Consider the following 15,658-nt stretch of genomic DNA (forward strand, 5'->3'; position numbering starts at 1 on the left):
TTGGAGCCACACATCCTCCAAAGCAGGTGCCTTTATTCTATTTATGCAGATGGAGCAACTAAGCTCCAGAGGGGCTATGCCATCTGTTTATGCCACACAGCAAACAATCAGGAGAGCTAGTTCTCCACTCCAGGTCCTGTGTTTGCACCAGATTTTATCTGCCCCTTAATGAGATTCCTAAATCAAACTCCTAAGTCTGAGGCATTTTTAGAAAGTCTCTTTTTACTCTCCTCTCCCTCATTATGAGGTTTTAATTATATTCACAACATTCCTTACCTTCTACTCCATCTTTTTTGCCTTTGAGTCTCTACTTTAGGATAGAATCTATATATTTTTTTTTTTTAATATATCTTTATTGATTTCAGAGAGGAAAGGAGAGGGGGAGAGAGAGAGAGAGAGAAGCATCAATGATGAGAGAGTCATTGATCGGCTGCCTCCTACATGCCCCCGACTGGGGATCAACCCCGCAACCCAGGTATGTGCCCCGATCACCCGGATCCTAGGTCAACACTCAACCCCTGAGCCATGTCCGGCCGGGCAGGGTAGAATCTATCTTGGAGTAGCCTTTCTACTTGCTTATTTGATTTAGAATTGAGCACACTCACAAATTTTATAGTTCTAAAAGAGACTTTGGTGGTTGACTGGTCTATAGCAGAACGTAAGTCAGAGTAAGAAAAATGCTTCCAAGATTGAGTTCTCTAAATTTAGACTTTCATCTCTTGAGACATATTTTTTTAGCCATTAGAGTTTTCAACCTTTCAGATATGTATTCTCATGTATTTGGAGCTCAGAAAATAGAGAAAACATCGGGGTTTAAAGATAAGGGGAAATATCAATGACTAGTTATAAATTATAGTATAGTATAGTACAGTATAGTATTAAGAAAAGCTCTCTTGTTCTGAACAAGGTTCATGTTTGACTTCTAAACAGTTTTTCTGACCAAATTTCCTATACAAAGAAAATGAGAAGCCATTGTGTATTTTTGTTTGCATTGGCACAAAGGGGTTTCAAGGATGGAGTCATGCCATTTGAGCATTGTTCCAATAAGATGGACATTTTGTCTTTTTTGAGGTCAGTGTGTGAATTAGGCCCAATATGTGGCATAATTTGTATTCAACCAAAGGTTTCTATTTTTGTCTTTTAGTTTGTGGACAACATTTCATCTCGAGAAGAGATAGATCATGCAGAATATTACCTTTACAAGTAAGTTTTCCATTTCATTGGGCTATATACTCTCCTATTTAACACCTCTGTTTAACACAAAAGGTGATAATGTATTATATAAAATGTTCAACACCTTGCTTTTTAAGTTTCTGTTTTGGATTTTTCCTGTCAGTATATAGGGAGCATCATCATTTTTTCTATCTACATGATATTCCATACTATGAATGTATTATTTAAACCAGTTCCTATTGATGGGTCTTTAGGTTATATGCTCTCTCTCTTTTTGTATTATATATAATGCAACAATAACATTATACAAAATGTAATCTTGCACTTAATTCTCAGAAGTATTTACATTTGTAATTTCAATAGCTTTTCCCAAATTGCTTTTTTTAGTGGTTTTATCAGTTTATATTCTCACCAGCAGTGTGTGAGAGAGGTCTGTTTTTACAGCTTGGCCAGTAGGGGTATTTTCACACTTTGGGACTTTTGTTGTTAATCTGACAAATGAAAAATTATATATTTATCTCTTCTCCCTTTTTTTATGTTTTAATTTATCTTTATTGTTGAAAGTATCACAGATGTTCCCCTTTTTCCCCCCAATTGACCCCCTCCCCCTGCACCCCCCCCCAGGCCTTCACTACACTATTGTCTGTGTCCATGGGTTATGCCTATATGCGTCTAAGTTCTTTGGTTAATCTCTCCCCTCCCACCCACCCGCCCCCGCCTTCCCTCTGAGATTCGTCAGTCTGTTCCATGCTTCTATGCCTCTGGATCTATTTTGGTTCTCAGTTTATTTTCATTAGATTGCACATATGAGTGAGATCATGTGATACTTGCCTTTCTCTGACTGGCTAATTTCACTTAGCATAATACTCTTCTTTTTTTATTCACAGGGAAATATACTCTATATGCACTATTTGGCCCCAACTATTCATTAATACTATATTTTAAAACTTTTTCTGCATCTCCACAGTTATTTCCTTCTTTCTCTCAACTGTGAGCAACCCCACTGTAAACTGTATACAGATATCCTCAGGAATGTGTACAGAGAAGCATGTTCACTGCAGTACCATTTATAGCAAAAAAGACTGGAATAAGCTAAAACTCATTAAATAAGAGCCTGGCCAAATCAATTATGACTTGTCCTTATTGTTGATGGTCCACCTATCCAATACCTATCAAAATGGTGCCTTATAGTTGACTTTTTATTGTGTTTCCTTATTACAATTTTAAAAATCTGATTTATGATTTGTTCTAATTCCTAGCTTTCAGAAATAGCCTCAGGTTGAAATTTAAAGTGTTTCCAGTAAGCATTGCATTAGAATTTCCCACTTGACCTTACTTTGTTTTGATCAAGAAAGTTTCAGTTATTTCCATCTGAGTGCATTTTTGAAAGCTTTCTTTGTAGTAATGAAAATCTATTCAATTTTCTTTTATTTGCTTTTCAAAATAGTAAAGAGGCTTCTTCTTTCTGAATTGGGTGAATTCTCCCACCTTTTTTTTTTTTTTTAAATAGATCTTTATTGATTTTGGAGAGAAGAAGGAAGAGGGAGAGAGAGAGAGAGAAACATCAATGATGAGAGAGTCATTGATTGGCCGCTTCCTGCACGCCCCAGACTGGGGATCCAGCCCTCAACCGGGCATGTGCCCTGACCGGGAATCAAACTGAGATCTCCTGGATCCTAGGTCGATGCTCAACCACTGAGCCACACCCAGCCAGGCTTGCCCACCTTTTTTGTGTTTTCAGTTTAAATATAAGTCTCAAGTAGGTTAGATTCTATGCTATAAAAAAAAACTTTATTTAAATCTAAGGTTGCCTTTAACAATGACCTAAGTTTAAACTCTAGGTCCTGAAATTGACATTGCAAGTGCCCTCCTTCATTAAGATCAACTTACATGGATCCTTGAGATCAAGCCCTGTCTTCCATTAGTGGTCCTCTGGCCTGTGTTGCTCCTTGGATAGCTATTTTTGCCTATGGTGAAAGGTGTGTTTGGGCTGGCGTCTGCCCAGTTCTCATCCTTCTGCTTTGTTTATGGCAAAAGGCAGAAAACAGTTCCAACTTCTAAACAGAAACTATTTCTTAGAATTCCATCCTATAAAACACAATGCCATAGTCTTGGAAGAAACATATCCCAAATTTTCTTCTGTCCCAAAGTACCTCTGTAACATAATTGATTTCAGTGATTCAGCATTCAACAGGTATTTACTGTGCACCTAGTGATCCAAAGTGCTGGACATACAGTGATGAATAAGTGTGACCCTGTTCCTGTCAGTATACATTAAAGTTTAACTGAGAAATTTAAGTACTACCTTTAAGACCTTCCATGATTAAACCTTCACATGATGTCCAGTTTTATATGGCCTGGGGTCTTACTGAAAGTTTCACAGAATCTCTATTTCCTATTTTCATATAGATCATACAGAAGACTTTTGTTCATCTTAAATCTGAGCCACTATTTAATTTGTCATCCTATCCTTTGCTTAATTAAAGCCATGTTCTAACTATGACTGTCACTATCACTATCACTTTTTTATTTCTATTCTTTCTCCTCTTGTTACTAAGAAAATTACCTCTTTTTCTCAGCTTATTTTTTTAAAGAAACATTTTTATGACTTCTTAAGATGACTGTTACCATGTATATGAGACTAAATGTAACTCCATAAAGCTGCATCCAGATATAGATAATGGAGGTTAACTAGGTTCACTCATTAGCTAAGTGTCTCACTCCTTCTTTCTGGCCTTAGAGAAAATACAAAGCATAGTGATGCCTCACAAAAAGGAAGTTACAGTTATGAACTCTTGGGGTTTATCTCTGTTGATTGAAATGAGGAGTGCTAATCCTGAAGACACCGAGGGCCCGTGGTATTTCTACCTGTTAGGTCTTCAGCATGCAATGAGTGCAATATCCCCACATGTGATGACTTTACACATCTTAAGAGTCAACTGACAGTCACAGGTCTAAGGTGAGGAAATATAGAACCACTTTCTTAATCCTACAACTAACAGCTTTTTGCTGATCTGCCTTGAGGATTTCTCATTCCCTAGAGAGTACCATCTTGAAGGGAAGGCCCACAGCAGGACTTTTGGCTACCACCTCCATCATTAGCTCAACTCTTTCCCTGTCCCAGCCTGTAGAGACAGACACTGCCAGGCCTGCATGGCTCAGCAATTGAGCTTCGCCCTATAATCCAGGAGATCGCTGTTCGATTCCCTGTCAGGGCACATGCCCTGGTTGTGGTCTCAATCCCCAGTGGGGATGTGCAGGAGGCAGCCAATCAATGACTCTCTCATCACTGGTGTTTCCGTCTCTCTTCTTCTCCCTTCCTCTCTCTGAAATCAATAAAGACATATTTAAAAACAAAAACAAAGAAGAATGTGAACTAAAGATGATTAAGGCAGTTAATACCAGAAACTATATAGGTTGACAATTAAAAACACACACACCCATAAAAAACCCTGATAATACTCTACACAATTTAAAGGGAAAATAAACCAAGAGCAAAAATTGTTAAAACAGTAAAAAGGCTGCCCTGACTGGTTTTGCTCAGTGTTAGAACGTTGGCCTGCCGACTGAAGGGTCCCGGCTTTGATTCCAGCCAAGGGCATGTACCTCGGTTGCAGGCTTGATCCCCCGCCCCGGTTGGGGTGCATGCAGGAGACAACCAATCAATGTGTCTCTCTCACATCGATGTTTCTCTTTCTCTTTCTCTCTCTTCCACTCTCTCTGAAAAGCAGTGGAAAAAATACCCTGTGGGTAAGGATTAAAAACAAACAAACAGTAAAAAGGCTAAATTGAAGTAAAATAAAATGTGAAAGCTAAGAAATAAGAAAGCAAGGCATGCTAAGAACTGTTGGGATATATAACAAAATAAAGAAAACATGATTAAAATAAGAGAATAAAAACATAATAAATAAAACAAGATAAGAAGGACCTGATCCAGGAGCTCCATAAAATATGTATAAGTATGGCTAAGAGGGTGTGAAAATAGACAAGGCATGTTTCTGCATAGGTAAATAATAAAACAGTAAGGAAACTGAGGCAGGAGGGATCCCATGGAGACCAGAGTATAGAGCATGGTAGAGCAGGAGAAAATTAAGAGGTAAGAAGGAATCCCATATTTTTGTGTTGTTTTCTAAAAACCATGATCTTACTAGCTTTTTCTCTACAAAATATCCCCTTTTGGAATCTGTCAGCTTGAGGTCAATGTTATTTTATAGTGAGTTTATCTAGAGTTTTCCTTTATCGTTTGTGGTGAACATCGATTTCCTGGGCCACCTAGCCAGTAGTCCTGAGCTCAGCACCTCCCATGTCCATGTGTGCTGCCCATATGCAGACAAGGCAGGCTCTGCATCTCCCTTTTCAGGAGATAAAACTGCATATCATCAGTAAAATGTAGCATCAGTAAAAGCCATTATATCCATGGCTATAACAAGCTTTAACAAATCCTGTAAGAGTATTTGATTATTACATTAATAGGATGCAAAGTCAAGCCTTAAAAATTCCTTCTTGTGGTACCCTCCTCTTCATTAAGGATGTTTGCAAATTACCTTTTTAAAGGCATATTTAGACTCAAATCATTTTGGGACTGTAGCAGTTTAGAGATTCATGAAATTAAATATGTTCCTCTTACTACCAGAGCACCAGTAATCAGAACCCATAATTTAGTCTGCAACATAATGCTCATTCCTGAAGAATACGTGATAGAAATCTCTAACATATATAACATTCTCTCTATTTTAAGAATGTAACTTTAAATAGCCCTTTGGTTTTTAGCTGAATTAATTGTCATACAATAAGAAAAGATTGTTGCTGAGCTCCATAGGAAGGTCTGTTTTTCTCAATACAGCTCTGTGTTGTCATGGAGAGTGGCAAGACACCCATTAATGAGAGGAAGTCAAGGTTGTGTTGCAGGCTGTGTGCTGCCAATGCATTCATCCACCCTGTACCTTGGCCTCAAGCATCTTTCATCAGTCGCTTAACTGACCTGGCAGATACGAGGCATCCCTGGTTGGGGACGGATGGCAGGTCAGGAACAGCTGGGGTGAGGCAGATGGCAGCCTGCATGTCTCCAGCCCCTGGTTGGCAGCCAGCCTAAAAAGGAAGGACCAAAATAGCTTCATTTTTCAACGACCAGCAATATTCTGATGCTTCCTTAGAAGGCAAGCGTTCCACCCCAGGCCCATGTTGTAAGAATCCATATCCGCCTGTAGAAAGGGGAGGAAGGGGTTTATTAGGATGGAACAACTTTCATGAGTTGAAGCAGTAGTAATTTTCCTTTTGAGGGCATAGAGATTGCTTGTGTGATACAGCAATAAGAGGAAATTAAAATGTTTTCTATTAGCATATTGCCAGGTCTCATTATGTCTGAACATTACTAAGAAAAGAGTAAGAGCCTGGGGGGGGGGGGGCACATGACTCTTAGAGCACTTTTTTTAAAACTCTAATGTTGCCAAGTGCTTTATTTAGTTCATATTTGCTGACCCTTACCTTGGGCCTGGGAGAGGTTCTCATTGGTATTGTGCATTAGACAATAGCCGAATGTCAGGGGCATTGTCCAAGCCTTGTCAAAGACTCATTGGAGCTTTGTGATGAGAGAGGATGAGAATCTTCAGCCTCAGAGCCTTTAGTCTTTGTACTTCTCTCCCCACTGGTCTTGTTATTTCATCCTGAAGCCTCGCCGTGGAAGGCATGTAGGGGTAATAACCTTCAAGGGTATTTTCCTGGCTTTAGTTCTAACATTCCACCTAACTGTCCCAGAGTGACCTCACGCCTGAGATAGTTACTCTCTTATTCCTCCGATGGGATGAATGGATCCCGTGAAGGTTCTTATCGTAGGAGTCCGTAGTAGTCCGTAGTAGTCCATGCTGCTACAGACATCTCTGTACAACTAGGGATGTATGTTTTATTGGGTGGGGGGGTATAAATATCTAGGAGTAGAATAGCTGGAACATATGATAGGTATATATTTTCAAAACTATTTTCAAATTGGTTATACTACTTTACAGTTACAGTTCCTCCACATTTTTGCCAACACATTTAGCAATGCTAATAGGTTTTAGTGGTATCTCATCGTGATTTTAATTTCATTTACCTAATGACTACTGATGTTGAGCATCTTTTCATGTGCTTGTCTGCCATCCATATATCTCCTTTGGTGAAGTATCTGTTCAAATCTTTTGCCTTTTTTCTTTTTATTGTTGAGTGCTTGTTTTCTTACTGAGTTTTGAGAATTCCGTTTCTTATAGTCATGTCTTTTTATTCAATTAACAGTGTTTTTCAAAGCAGTTTTTATTTTTGATGGAAGTAGTTTGTCAGGTTTTTTTTCTTTTGTGGATTGTGCTTTTAATGTAAACAAACACGATTTTGCCTAACCCAACACCACAAGGATTTTTCTCCTGTGTTTTGTGTTTATTTTTATAGTCTGAGGTGAAGAGCAAAGTTAATTTGTTGGCGTAAGAATACCTAGTTGTATCAGTACCATTTGTTGAAAAGAATATTCTTTCTGCACTGAATTACCTTTGAATCTTTGTGGAAAATCGGTTGTTCATATATGTGTGAGTCTATTTTTGGACTATTTTATTCCACTGATCTCTGTTCCATTGTCTGTCTTCATGCCAGTACCACATTGTCTTGATGGATGTAGTTTTATGATAAATCTTAACATTAGGTAGTGTTAGTTCTTTTTCAAATCATTTTGGTTCTTTTTCAGATCATTTTGGCTAGTTTAGGTCCTTTGCATCCCATATCAATTTTAGAATCACCCTGTATGTGTGTACACACACACACACGCAATTAATGTAGAGAAATTAGGAACAAGATCGATTGTAGAAATATGTATCGGATGCCTAGTATATATTTAGAAACATGAAGGGTAAAAGGTAAGATTATCAGGGACCTAAAGGGAGATTGATTTTATGAAAGTCAGTAAGCATTCTTTGTCCATTGAAGGCAAATTTAAACTTCCCTAACAGAATCTGAGATGAAGATAGATTATAGAAAATAATTCTCAGCTCTGTTTATAAGGGAAGTTCTGAATCCAATAAAGATTTAAGAGAAGAATTTTTTAATTTTGTATTTAAGTATTGACTTAGAAGCAGTGTATCTGTCTGTGTCAGTCCTTTTTCCTCAGACAGGCTAGGTAATAAACCAGAAGATATAGACTCAGTGAAGACTGAAACACCTCCTAACAAAGTGACATAAAGCTAATTAAACCCAGAAAAAAACTAGCATATACAGAGTTACAACAGTAAAATCATTAAATTTAAAAAGTGCTGAAAAGACTCTAAAGGAACAGGGATGGGCAGAAAGAGTCAGGTAATCTGGATTTTAGGACCATTTGAGTCCCCACTTTGATCTGTAACTTGGCACCAGTTAATAGACTCTCTGGACATCGGCTTCTTTAGATGAGCCAATGATCTTGGATGCTTCCCAAGATCATTCTGTGTTTCTCATTCTCACTAATGTAGAAGTTAGACTTGATCACCAGAAGTCTCAACTTTGAAAGCATAAGTTTCTAGATTTTATTTAGTTTCTCAGAACTTTATGGACTTAAACAGTGGAATTGAAGTTTCAGCCACATTAACTGTGAATATCAAAATAAAAACTAATAGATGTTACCAGACATGGGACTTAAAAGGATTTGAGAGCTTAAGTAGATCCATTTTAATAACTGCAGAACCCTTTGTGGATTAAACCTAAAAAGACTCCTACAGTTTCATATAGAAAGATATATCCCAAGTTATTGTTTTTCCACAGCATAAAGTCCTTTGATCCAGCCCTAGCTGGTTTTGCTCAATGGTTAGAGTATCAGCCTGTGGACTGAAGGATCCCGGGTTTGATTCTGGCCAAGTGCACATACCTCGGTTGCAGCCTCAGTCCCTGGCCCTGGTCAGGTCATGTGTGGGAGGCAACCAGTCGATGTGTCTTTCTCATATAGATATTTCTCTCCCCCGCTCCCTTCTGAAAAGCAATGGGGAAAATATCCTCAGGTGACGATTATAAAAAAAAAAGTCCTTTGATATAAAATTCCCATTACTGGCTATTTCTTACCTGTGAAATCATAATAAGGTGCCAGGAATTATAGCTGTAGGGCAGAGAGAAAGGCATAACTGAATATATTGTCTTATATTTATTAAAGGGACTTCAGTAGGGTTTTGCATGTAAGGCGTTTAATTTGAAGATAATTAAGAGATCTTTTCAGGAGCTGGTGCAATATTTAAGGGAGAGATAAGTAGATAAACAGAAGCTTCAAGAAGAGATTTGTGGGAACAGAAGTTTCCATTGTTTGCATCATCACTTTTGAGGCCAATGGCAAATAAATTCCAGATTATTTCCAGATGCTGTGTGTCTAGTCAAGAGGACATTTGAGGAGCAAGAAGTATTTGATGTGAATTCTCTTTAGTGGTCTTGGCTGCTATTATTTCCAAAATAGATTTTCAGTTATGTTTGTTTTTACCAGACATATTTGACTTTTTTGAGGTCTGTTCTGTTCTTTTTCATAGCAATGCTGGTTTTAAGACAAATGGGATCACCAGTTACATAACTCATAATGAGCAAAGCTGAAACTTAAAACCTGGTCTTCCAACTCCAGGCCATTACAGCACATGAACAATGTGTTTATTACCCACTGGCTGGTAAACAGCTCAGTGATGGATGCTACCAAGAGGTGATACTCAAATTGGTCATTAGTCTTCATTGAGAAAAGCCTGGGCAGAATTTTGAGAGTAAGAACACCGAAATTATTTGTTAAAATGAGAACTTTTTGGGTCTCATACATAAAGATTATTATAGTCCTTCATTTGCTGACTTACTAGCAGGTAATAGCAGTTAACATGTATGGCACACTTACACAGTGCTTTCAAACTCCAACCAGAATGGACTGCTGTTTTCTGAATGTGCCCTATACGTTCTTATCTTTGCCCATGCTCTTCCCTCCCCGCCCCCAATCTTCTAATAGAACACAACCTTTCTTGTAAGGCCTGTCCCAAATTCTACTACATACATAAACTTGCCCTGATTTTCACTATTTGAATGTGCTCTCTCTGGCCCCCTTCTGTAGAATTTTCTTTAATGTGTTCAGGGGTACTTACTTTGTTTTCTTTTTTGACCAATCAAAAATATGTGTTTGCTTGTTTTTTACTTTATACTTGATAAGCAGTATATTTTAGTAGATAAGAGCATGGCCAGTGGAGCCAGTCTGCCTAGATTGAATCTTAGATATGCCATCTATTAGCTGTATGGTTTAGTTACTCATATTCTCTGTCCCTCAGTTTCCTCATTCATAAATTGGGGGTTACAATCATGCCTGTGCTTTAGGGTAGTTGTGCAACTTAAAGAAATTAATACTTAATAAGGCCCTTAGAACAGTCTTGAGACAAAGAAGGTCAATGATCAATAAATTTTATCTTTAATGTTGGCTGTAATAGATGTAACATCTTGAAGAACAAGGGCTATTCGTTACCCGTATTTCTCAGGGAAAATGTACTTTTAGCTCCAATTTTGGTTTCTAAGACTAATAGTCCCCAATTGTCTCCACCACCCCCACCCCAATGGTATCAAGGTACAAAGATTGTCAGGACTCTGAGATAGGGAAAAATAGATGTTTATGAATGCTAGTAGGTCAACCACCAGATGAAAAGGATGTCACATTTTGGAGGAAGCTGCCTGACCCTAGAAGACAACTAATTGAAGGTCTCATGTATACTCATATTACTAAGCTTACAGCAGCCAAAAACCAGAAGGGGGCAGCAGAAAGTCAATCTGCTTCCCATCTGTGGAGAAAGAGAGAAACTGAAAGAAGGTGCTTCTCAGTTAAGAAAACCTGCACCAAAACTGATCTCTGATAAGATGTTATTGAATCAGTAATCAAATAGATTAGACACAAAAAGAGAGGTCTTTTCTGAAGGCTGGCACTTAACAGGAAAATATTTAAACAGTTGAAATAGAAATTGACGGACTGCTTCCAGTGATTTTAGCTCTGATATCTAAAGTGCACAAGAACAGTTCAGAATGGCTAAAGATGTTTAATATTGTCGGCATTCCCCACCATTTATTTTAATTTATTGGTTTATTCCCAGCTGTAGAAATTGAGTAAGAGTTTCTACTTGTGTAACCTATTGTTATATGGAAAACTGGGCTCACTGTTACAGCCCTCCCTGCAGGATAGGTTAAAATATACAAATTTTCCCATATTAAAAAAAATTTTTTTGGCTTATGAAAAAAGTAACTACATGCTTTTTTTTTCAACTTACAAAGGAAACATCACTCACTTTTTAGTGTTTCCTACCAGCTTTTTTACTACATATTTCTATTTTGTTTGTTTTAAACTATTTGACACTAACTCTCAGATTTCATCTACAAATTCAATGTAATTTCAACCAAAATCTCAGCAGAATTTTTTGTGGGATCGGAAAAGAGAATTATAAAATTCAGATGAAAGAGTAAATGGCCAAGAATAACTAAGTCAGTTTTAAGAAGACTAAGATAAAGTGATTGGTTTACCAGATAGATAACAAGACTTAGAAAGCTACAATAAGTGCAATGAGATGTTGGCTTAGACAAACAGACTAGTGGAACAGAACAGAGAGAGCCCAGAAATGGATCTGTACAACTATGGAAACTTTGATGGTTTGCACAGTTACAAAGGGGGAAAGAATGGATTAGTTAATAAATTGTATATGGACAATTGGTTATATACTGTATATGAAAAAAATTAATCCCTACCTCAAAATGCACATGCACATTTTTAAAAGTAGACTAAAATCTTATATAGAAAAGCAAAGCATAAAACTTTTAGAAAGAAATGTAGGAGAATATTTATATTTGTATGACACATGAAGGATTTTTTTGAACAATATACAAATATAACCAACTGATAAAAGATTGATAAATTTTGATACCACCAGACACCGTTAACAAATTAAAAGACAAGCCAATGACAAGGGAAAGATTTGCCTTGCATCTAACTGACAAAGATTAGTATCTAGAATATATCTATAGATTAATAAGTTAGGAAGATAGTCCAGTAAAAAAATGGGTAGAGGACATGAAAGAACAGCTCACAGAACAAACCAGAATGGCATAAATATATGAAAAGATGTTCTCTCTCATTAGTGATTCAATAAGTTGCAGATTGAAATGCTGCATGTTTTCACATTTATCAGATGCAAAAATGAAAAGTCTTGACAGTTATAATTATGGCAAAGAAGAGAGCTGCAGGAACCTAGATTCACTGCTAGTGGGAGTTGAAAGTTGCACAGACACCTGTAAGGATAGACTGGCAATATGAAGTTTAAGTGAGGATGGGCCTGGTGTTCTACTCAGTTTTCTACTCCTAAATAGATACCTTACAGAATCCCTGGCACGTAATCCTTATAAGGATTAAGTCATAAGCATATTCGTCGTAGCATTGTTCATAATAGTAAAAAACTGGAAGCACCTGAAAATGTTCAACAGGAAAACAGACAAAGTGTGATAGATTCATACAATGGAATACCATACAGCAATGAGAAAAAATGGACTAAACTTGTGCATACCAGCACGGTTATCTCAAAAATGTAACGTGAAAAAAGCATGGTGAAGAATCATTGTTCGATATGATGCCATTTATGTAGTTTGAAAATATGTAAAGTTTATGTTTATATGGATACATGTATAAAGTGTAAAAGTGTAAAAACATGCCCAAGAATAAAAAATTCAGGATACTATTTACCTGTGAAAAGCAGTGGGGTAGGAATAGGATCAGGAGATGTATATAGGGGGCTTCAACTGTATCCATAATGTTTTGATTGGTTAAAAAAGAAAAAGTGTGAAATGTGACACGTTTTATAATTCAATGAAGGTAGGTAGTTGGGTACATGAGTGTTTTGTTCTCTATGCTTTCCCAAATGTTTAAGTACCTTATAATGTTTTCATTTCTTTTCTCCTACGACACAGAAAAAAATGCATTTTCACATTTATTAAAATATTTATTTGAACAGATTTAAAGCTAATTCCATCTTCCTCCTTGAAAAATCCTGAGGTGTGAGGCTGGCCTGGCTGCAGTCAAAGGGCACTTTGGCAGGAAAGACAGGGTAATGTGTTTGGGCAAGGTTGGACCAGATAACTGCCTCTTTCTAAGTCTCAGGCCTGATATGACTGCTTTCTGTATAACACTGTTTACACAGTAAAAAACTATTCTTAGCTCACAGGCTGCACAAAAACAGGCTGTGGGCCGGATATGGTCCAACACCCCTAGTTTGCCAACCTTTGATCTATACCCTCACCTAAAAATCCCAGTATATCTTTTTATTCATTCTTACTGTTTTTTATTTTGTTTTGTTTTGTTTTGTTTTGTTTTGAAGGGGGGGAAAAAAAACTGAAGCTTCAACTCCTGAGCTATCTGAATTTGCAACAGTTAGCTTGAGGACGAAGGATAAGTTGGATGGCTATTTTGTATCCCAGGATGAACATAAATATAATTATCATCAGCCCTGTAACAAATGCTGGGTAACAGCAGGTGGCTGGCATGTGTTCCTTTTTCACACAGGTTCCAGAATACAAAAGATGACCTTGTTAACTAATAGACACAGAACTTACATGAGAATTCTTTATTGATACTGATAATTTGACTTTTCATTTAGGCATTTCTCTTACATAACCACTATACAATGATTAAAGTCAGAAAATTTAACTGTAATATAATACTAAATCTAATACACAGCCCATATTCAAATTTTGTCAGTTCCCTCATTAATATTCTTTATGCATATTTTTTTCTGGTCTAGGATCCAAACCAGAATCACGCATTATATTTAGTTGTTGTATCTCTTTAGTTTCCTTTAATTTGGAAACAGTTCATCAGTCTCTGTGTGTGTGTGCGCGCGCGCATGTATTTCTTGATCTTGACACTTTTGAAGAATACAGGCCAGTTATTCTGGGGAATGTCCCTTGACTTAGGTTTTTCAGGTATTTCCTAGGAAGGAGGGAGTTTGTGGGCAGGAGGACCACATAAATAATGTGTTCTTCTCAGACCATCATTATCAGAAGGTGCATGTTTGTTCCTATATTGGTGATGTTAACTTTGGTCACCTTATTAAGGTGGTATTTATCAGATTTATCCACTATAAATTTACTATTTTCCCCTTTGTAATTAGTAAGTAATGTGTGGGGAGATACTTTGACATTATGAAATATTCTATTTTTTATCAAACTTTCACTCACTAATATTGGCATCCTTTGATGACTGTCTCACTGCATCACTCCTATATTTTAGATAGCATTCTACTGTAAGAAAGAACTTGTTCTTTCTCCTCATTTATTTATACATTTATTCTACCATAAGGACTCATGATTTGATTTTATTCAGTAAATTATAATCTCATACTTTTTTGATGCTCAAGTGTCCCAGATTTGGTCAGTAGGAGACCATCGCTTTCATTGTTTTGATATGTCCCCATCATTCTTCAAGCATTTTCTTATTTTCTAGCACAAAAATATGTTTTAGTCTCTTCGTATACTTTATCTGTCCCAGCCCTGAAATCAGCCATTTTTCCACAGAGCCCTGGTTCTTTTTAGAAGAGAATGGTATTCAGAAGTCAAAATCTGGATGTGACTATGCTCACTGCTATTGGGATGTCACTGTTCCCAGGCTTTCTCAGTGCACAGAGCTAGAAAATCATCAATCTGTCCTTCCATTCATCTATCCATCTGCATATGTACCATCTTGCTGGTGCCTCCTATAGTCTAACACTTCAGGTTTCATTTTAGTCTTTACCTTTCCCTTATTTTGTAATTCCTTTCTGAGATGGTAAGAAACCTGACTTTCATTATTCTTTGTCATGTATCTGTTTTGCAGATATTTTCTCCTAATATATGGCTATTCTATTTACTTTCTTAATGGCATGTTTTGATGAGCAGAAGTTTTTGATTTTGATGAAATCTAATTTACCTATCTTTTATTTTATGGTTATTATTTTCTATGTCCTAAGTAGTTATTGCCTACCCCTTGGCCATAGATACTCTTCTGTTTTCTTAAAAACTTTCTAATTTTAGATTTTATGTCTCAGTTTAATTTTACATTTCAAACCAATTCTTGTGTTAGCTGTAGATGTTGACATTCATTTTTTTCTATATGGATATTTGTGTTTTCTTTGTTCTTTTCCATTGATCTTTCTATCCTAATGCCAACACTGCACTCTTAATTACTGGAAGTCTTGAAACCAGATACTGTAAGTCCTGCAACTTCATTCTTTTTCAGTATTGTTCTGGCTACCTTAGGTCCTTTACCTTTTCATATACATTTTAGAATCAGATCATCAATTTCTATTAAATAGAAATTATCCCCAATTCTGATGGGGATTTTGTTAAATATATAGATCATTTTAAGAAGAATTGACATCTTAATTAGGTCTTGATATGATATCATAAGATATTGACAACCCATGAAAATGGTTTAACTGGGTTTTTTGTTTGTGTGGTTTTGTGGTGGTGTTTTTTTATTGTTGTGGTT

At 36.8% G+C, this 15,658-nt stretch overlaps 1 protein-coding gene across 2 annotated transcripts in view; it reads left to right on the top strand.

Moving 5' to 3' along the window:
* The window catches only part of MRPS27 (mitochondrial ribosomal protein S27), a 77,380-nt gene that overhangs the window by 19,275 nt on the left and 42,447 nt on the right, over positions 1–15,658 (top strand). For both annotated transcript variants that reach the window (XM_081131124.1, XM_081131123.1), the window contains one exon: positions 1,145–1,203. In XM_081131124.1, the coding sequence (XP_080987250.1) occupies positions 1,145–1,203 (59 nt within the window). The remainder of the gene's footprint in view (positions 1–1,144; positions 1,204–15,658) is intronic.

This window comes from Miniopterus schreibersii (genome assembly GCF_964146895.1).
Source record: "Miniopterus schreibersii genome assembly, chromosome: 3".
NCBI classification, from domain to species: Eukaryota; Metazoa; Chordata; class Mammalia; order Chiroptera; family Miniopteridae; genus Miniopterus; species Miniopterus schreibersii.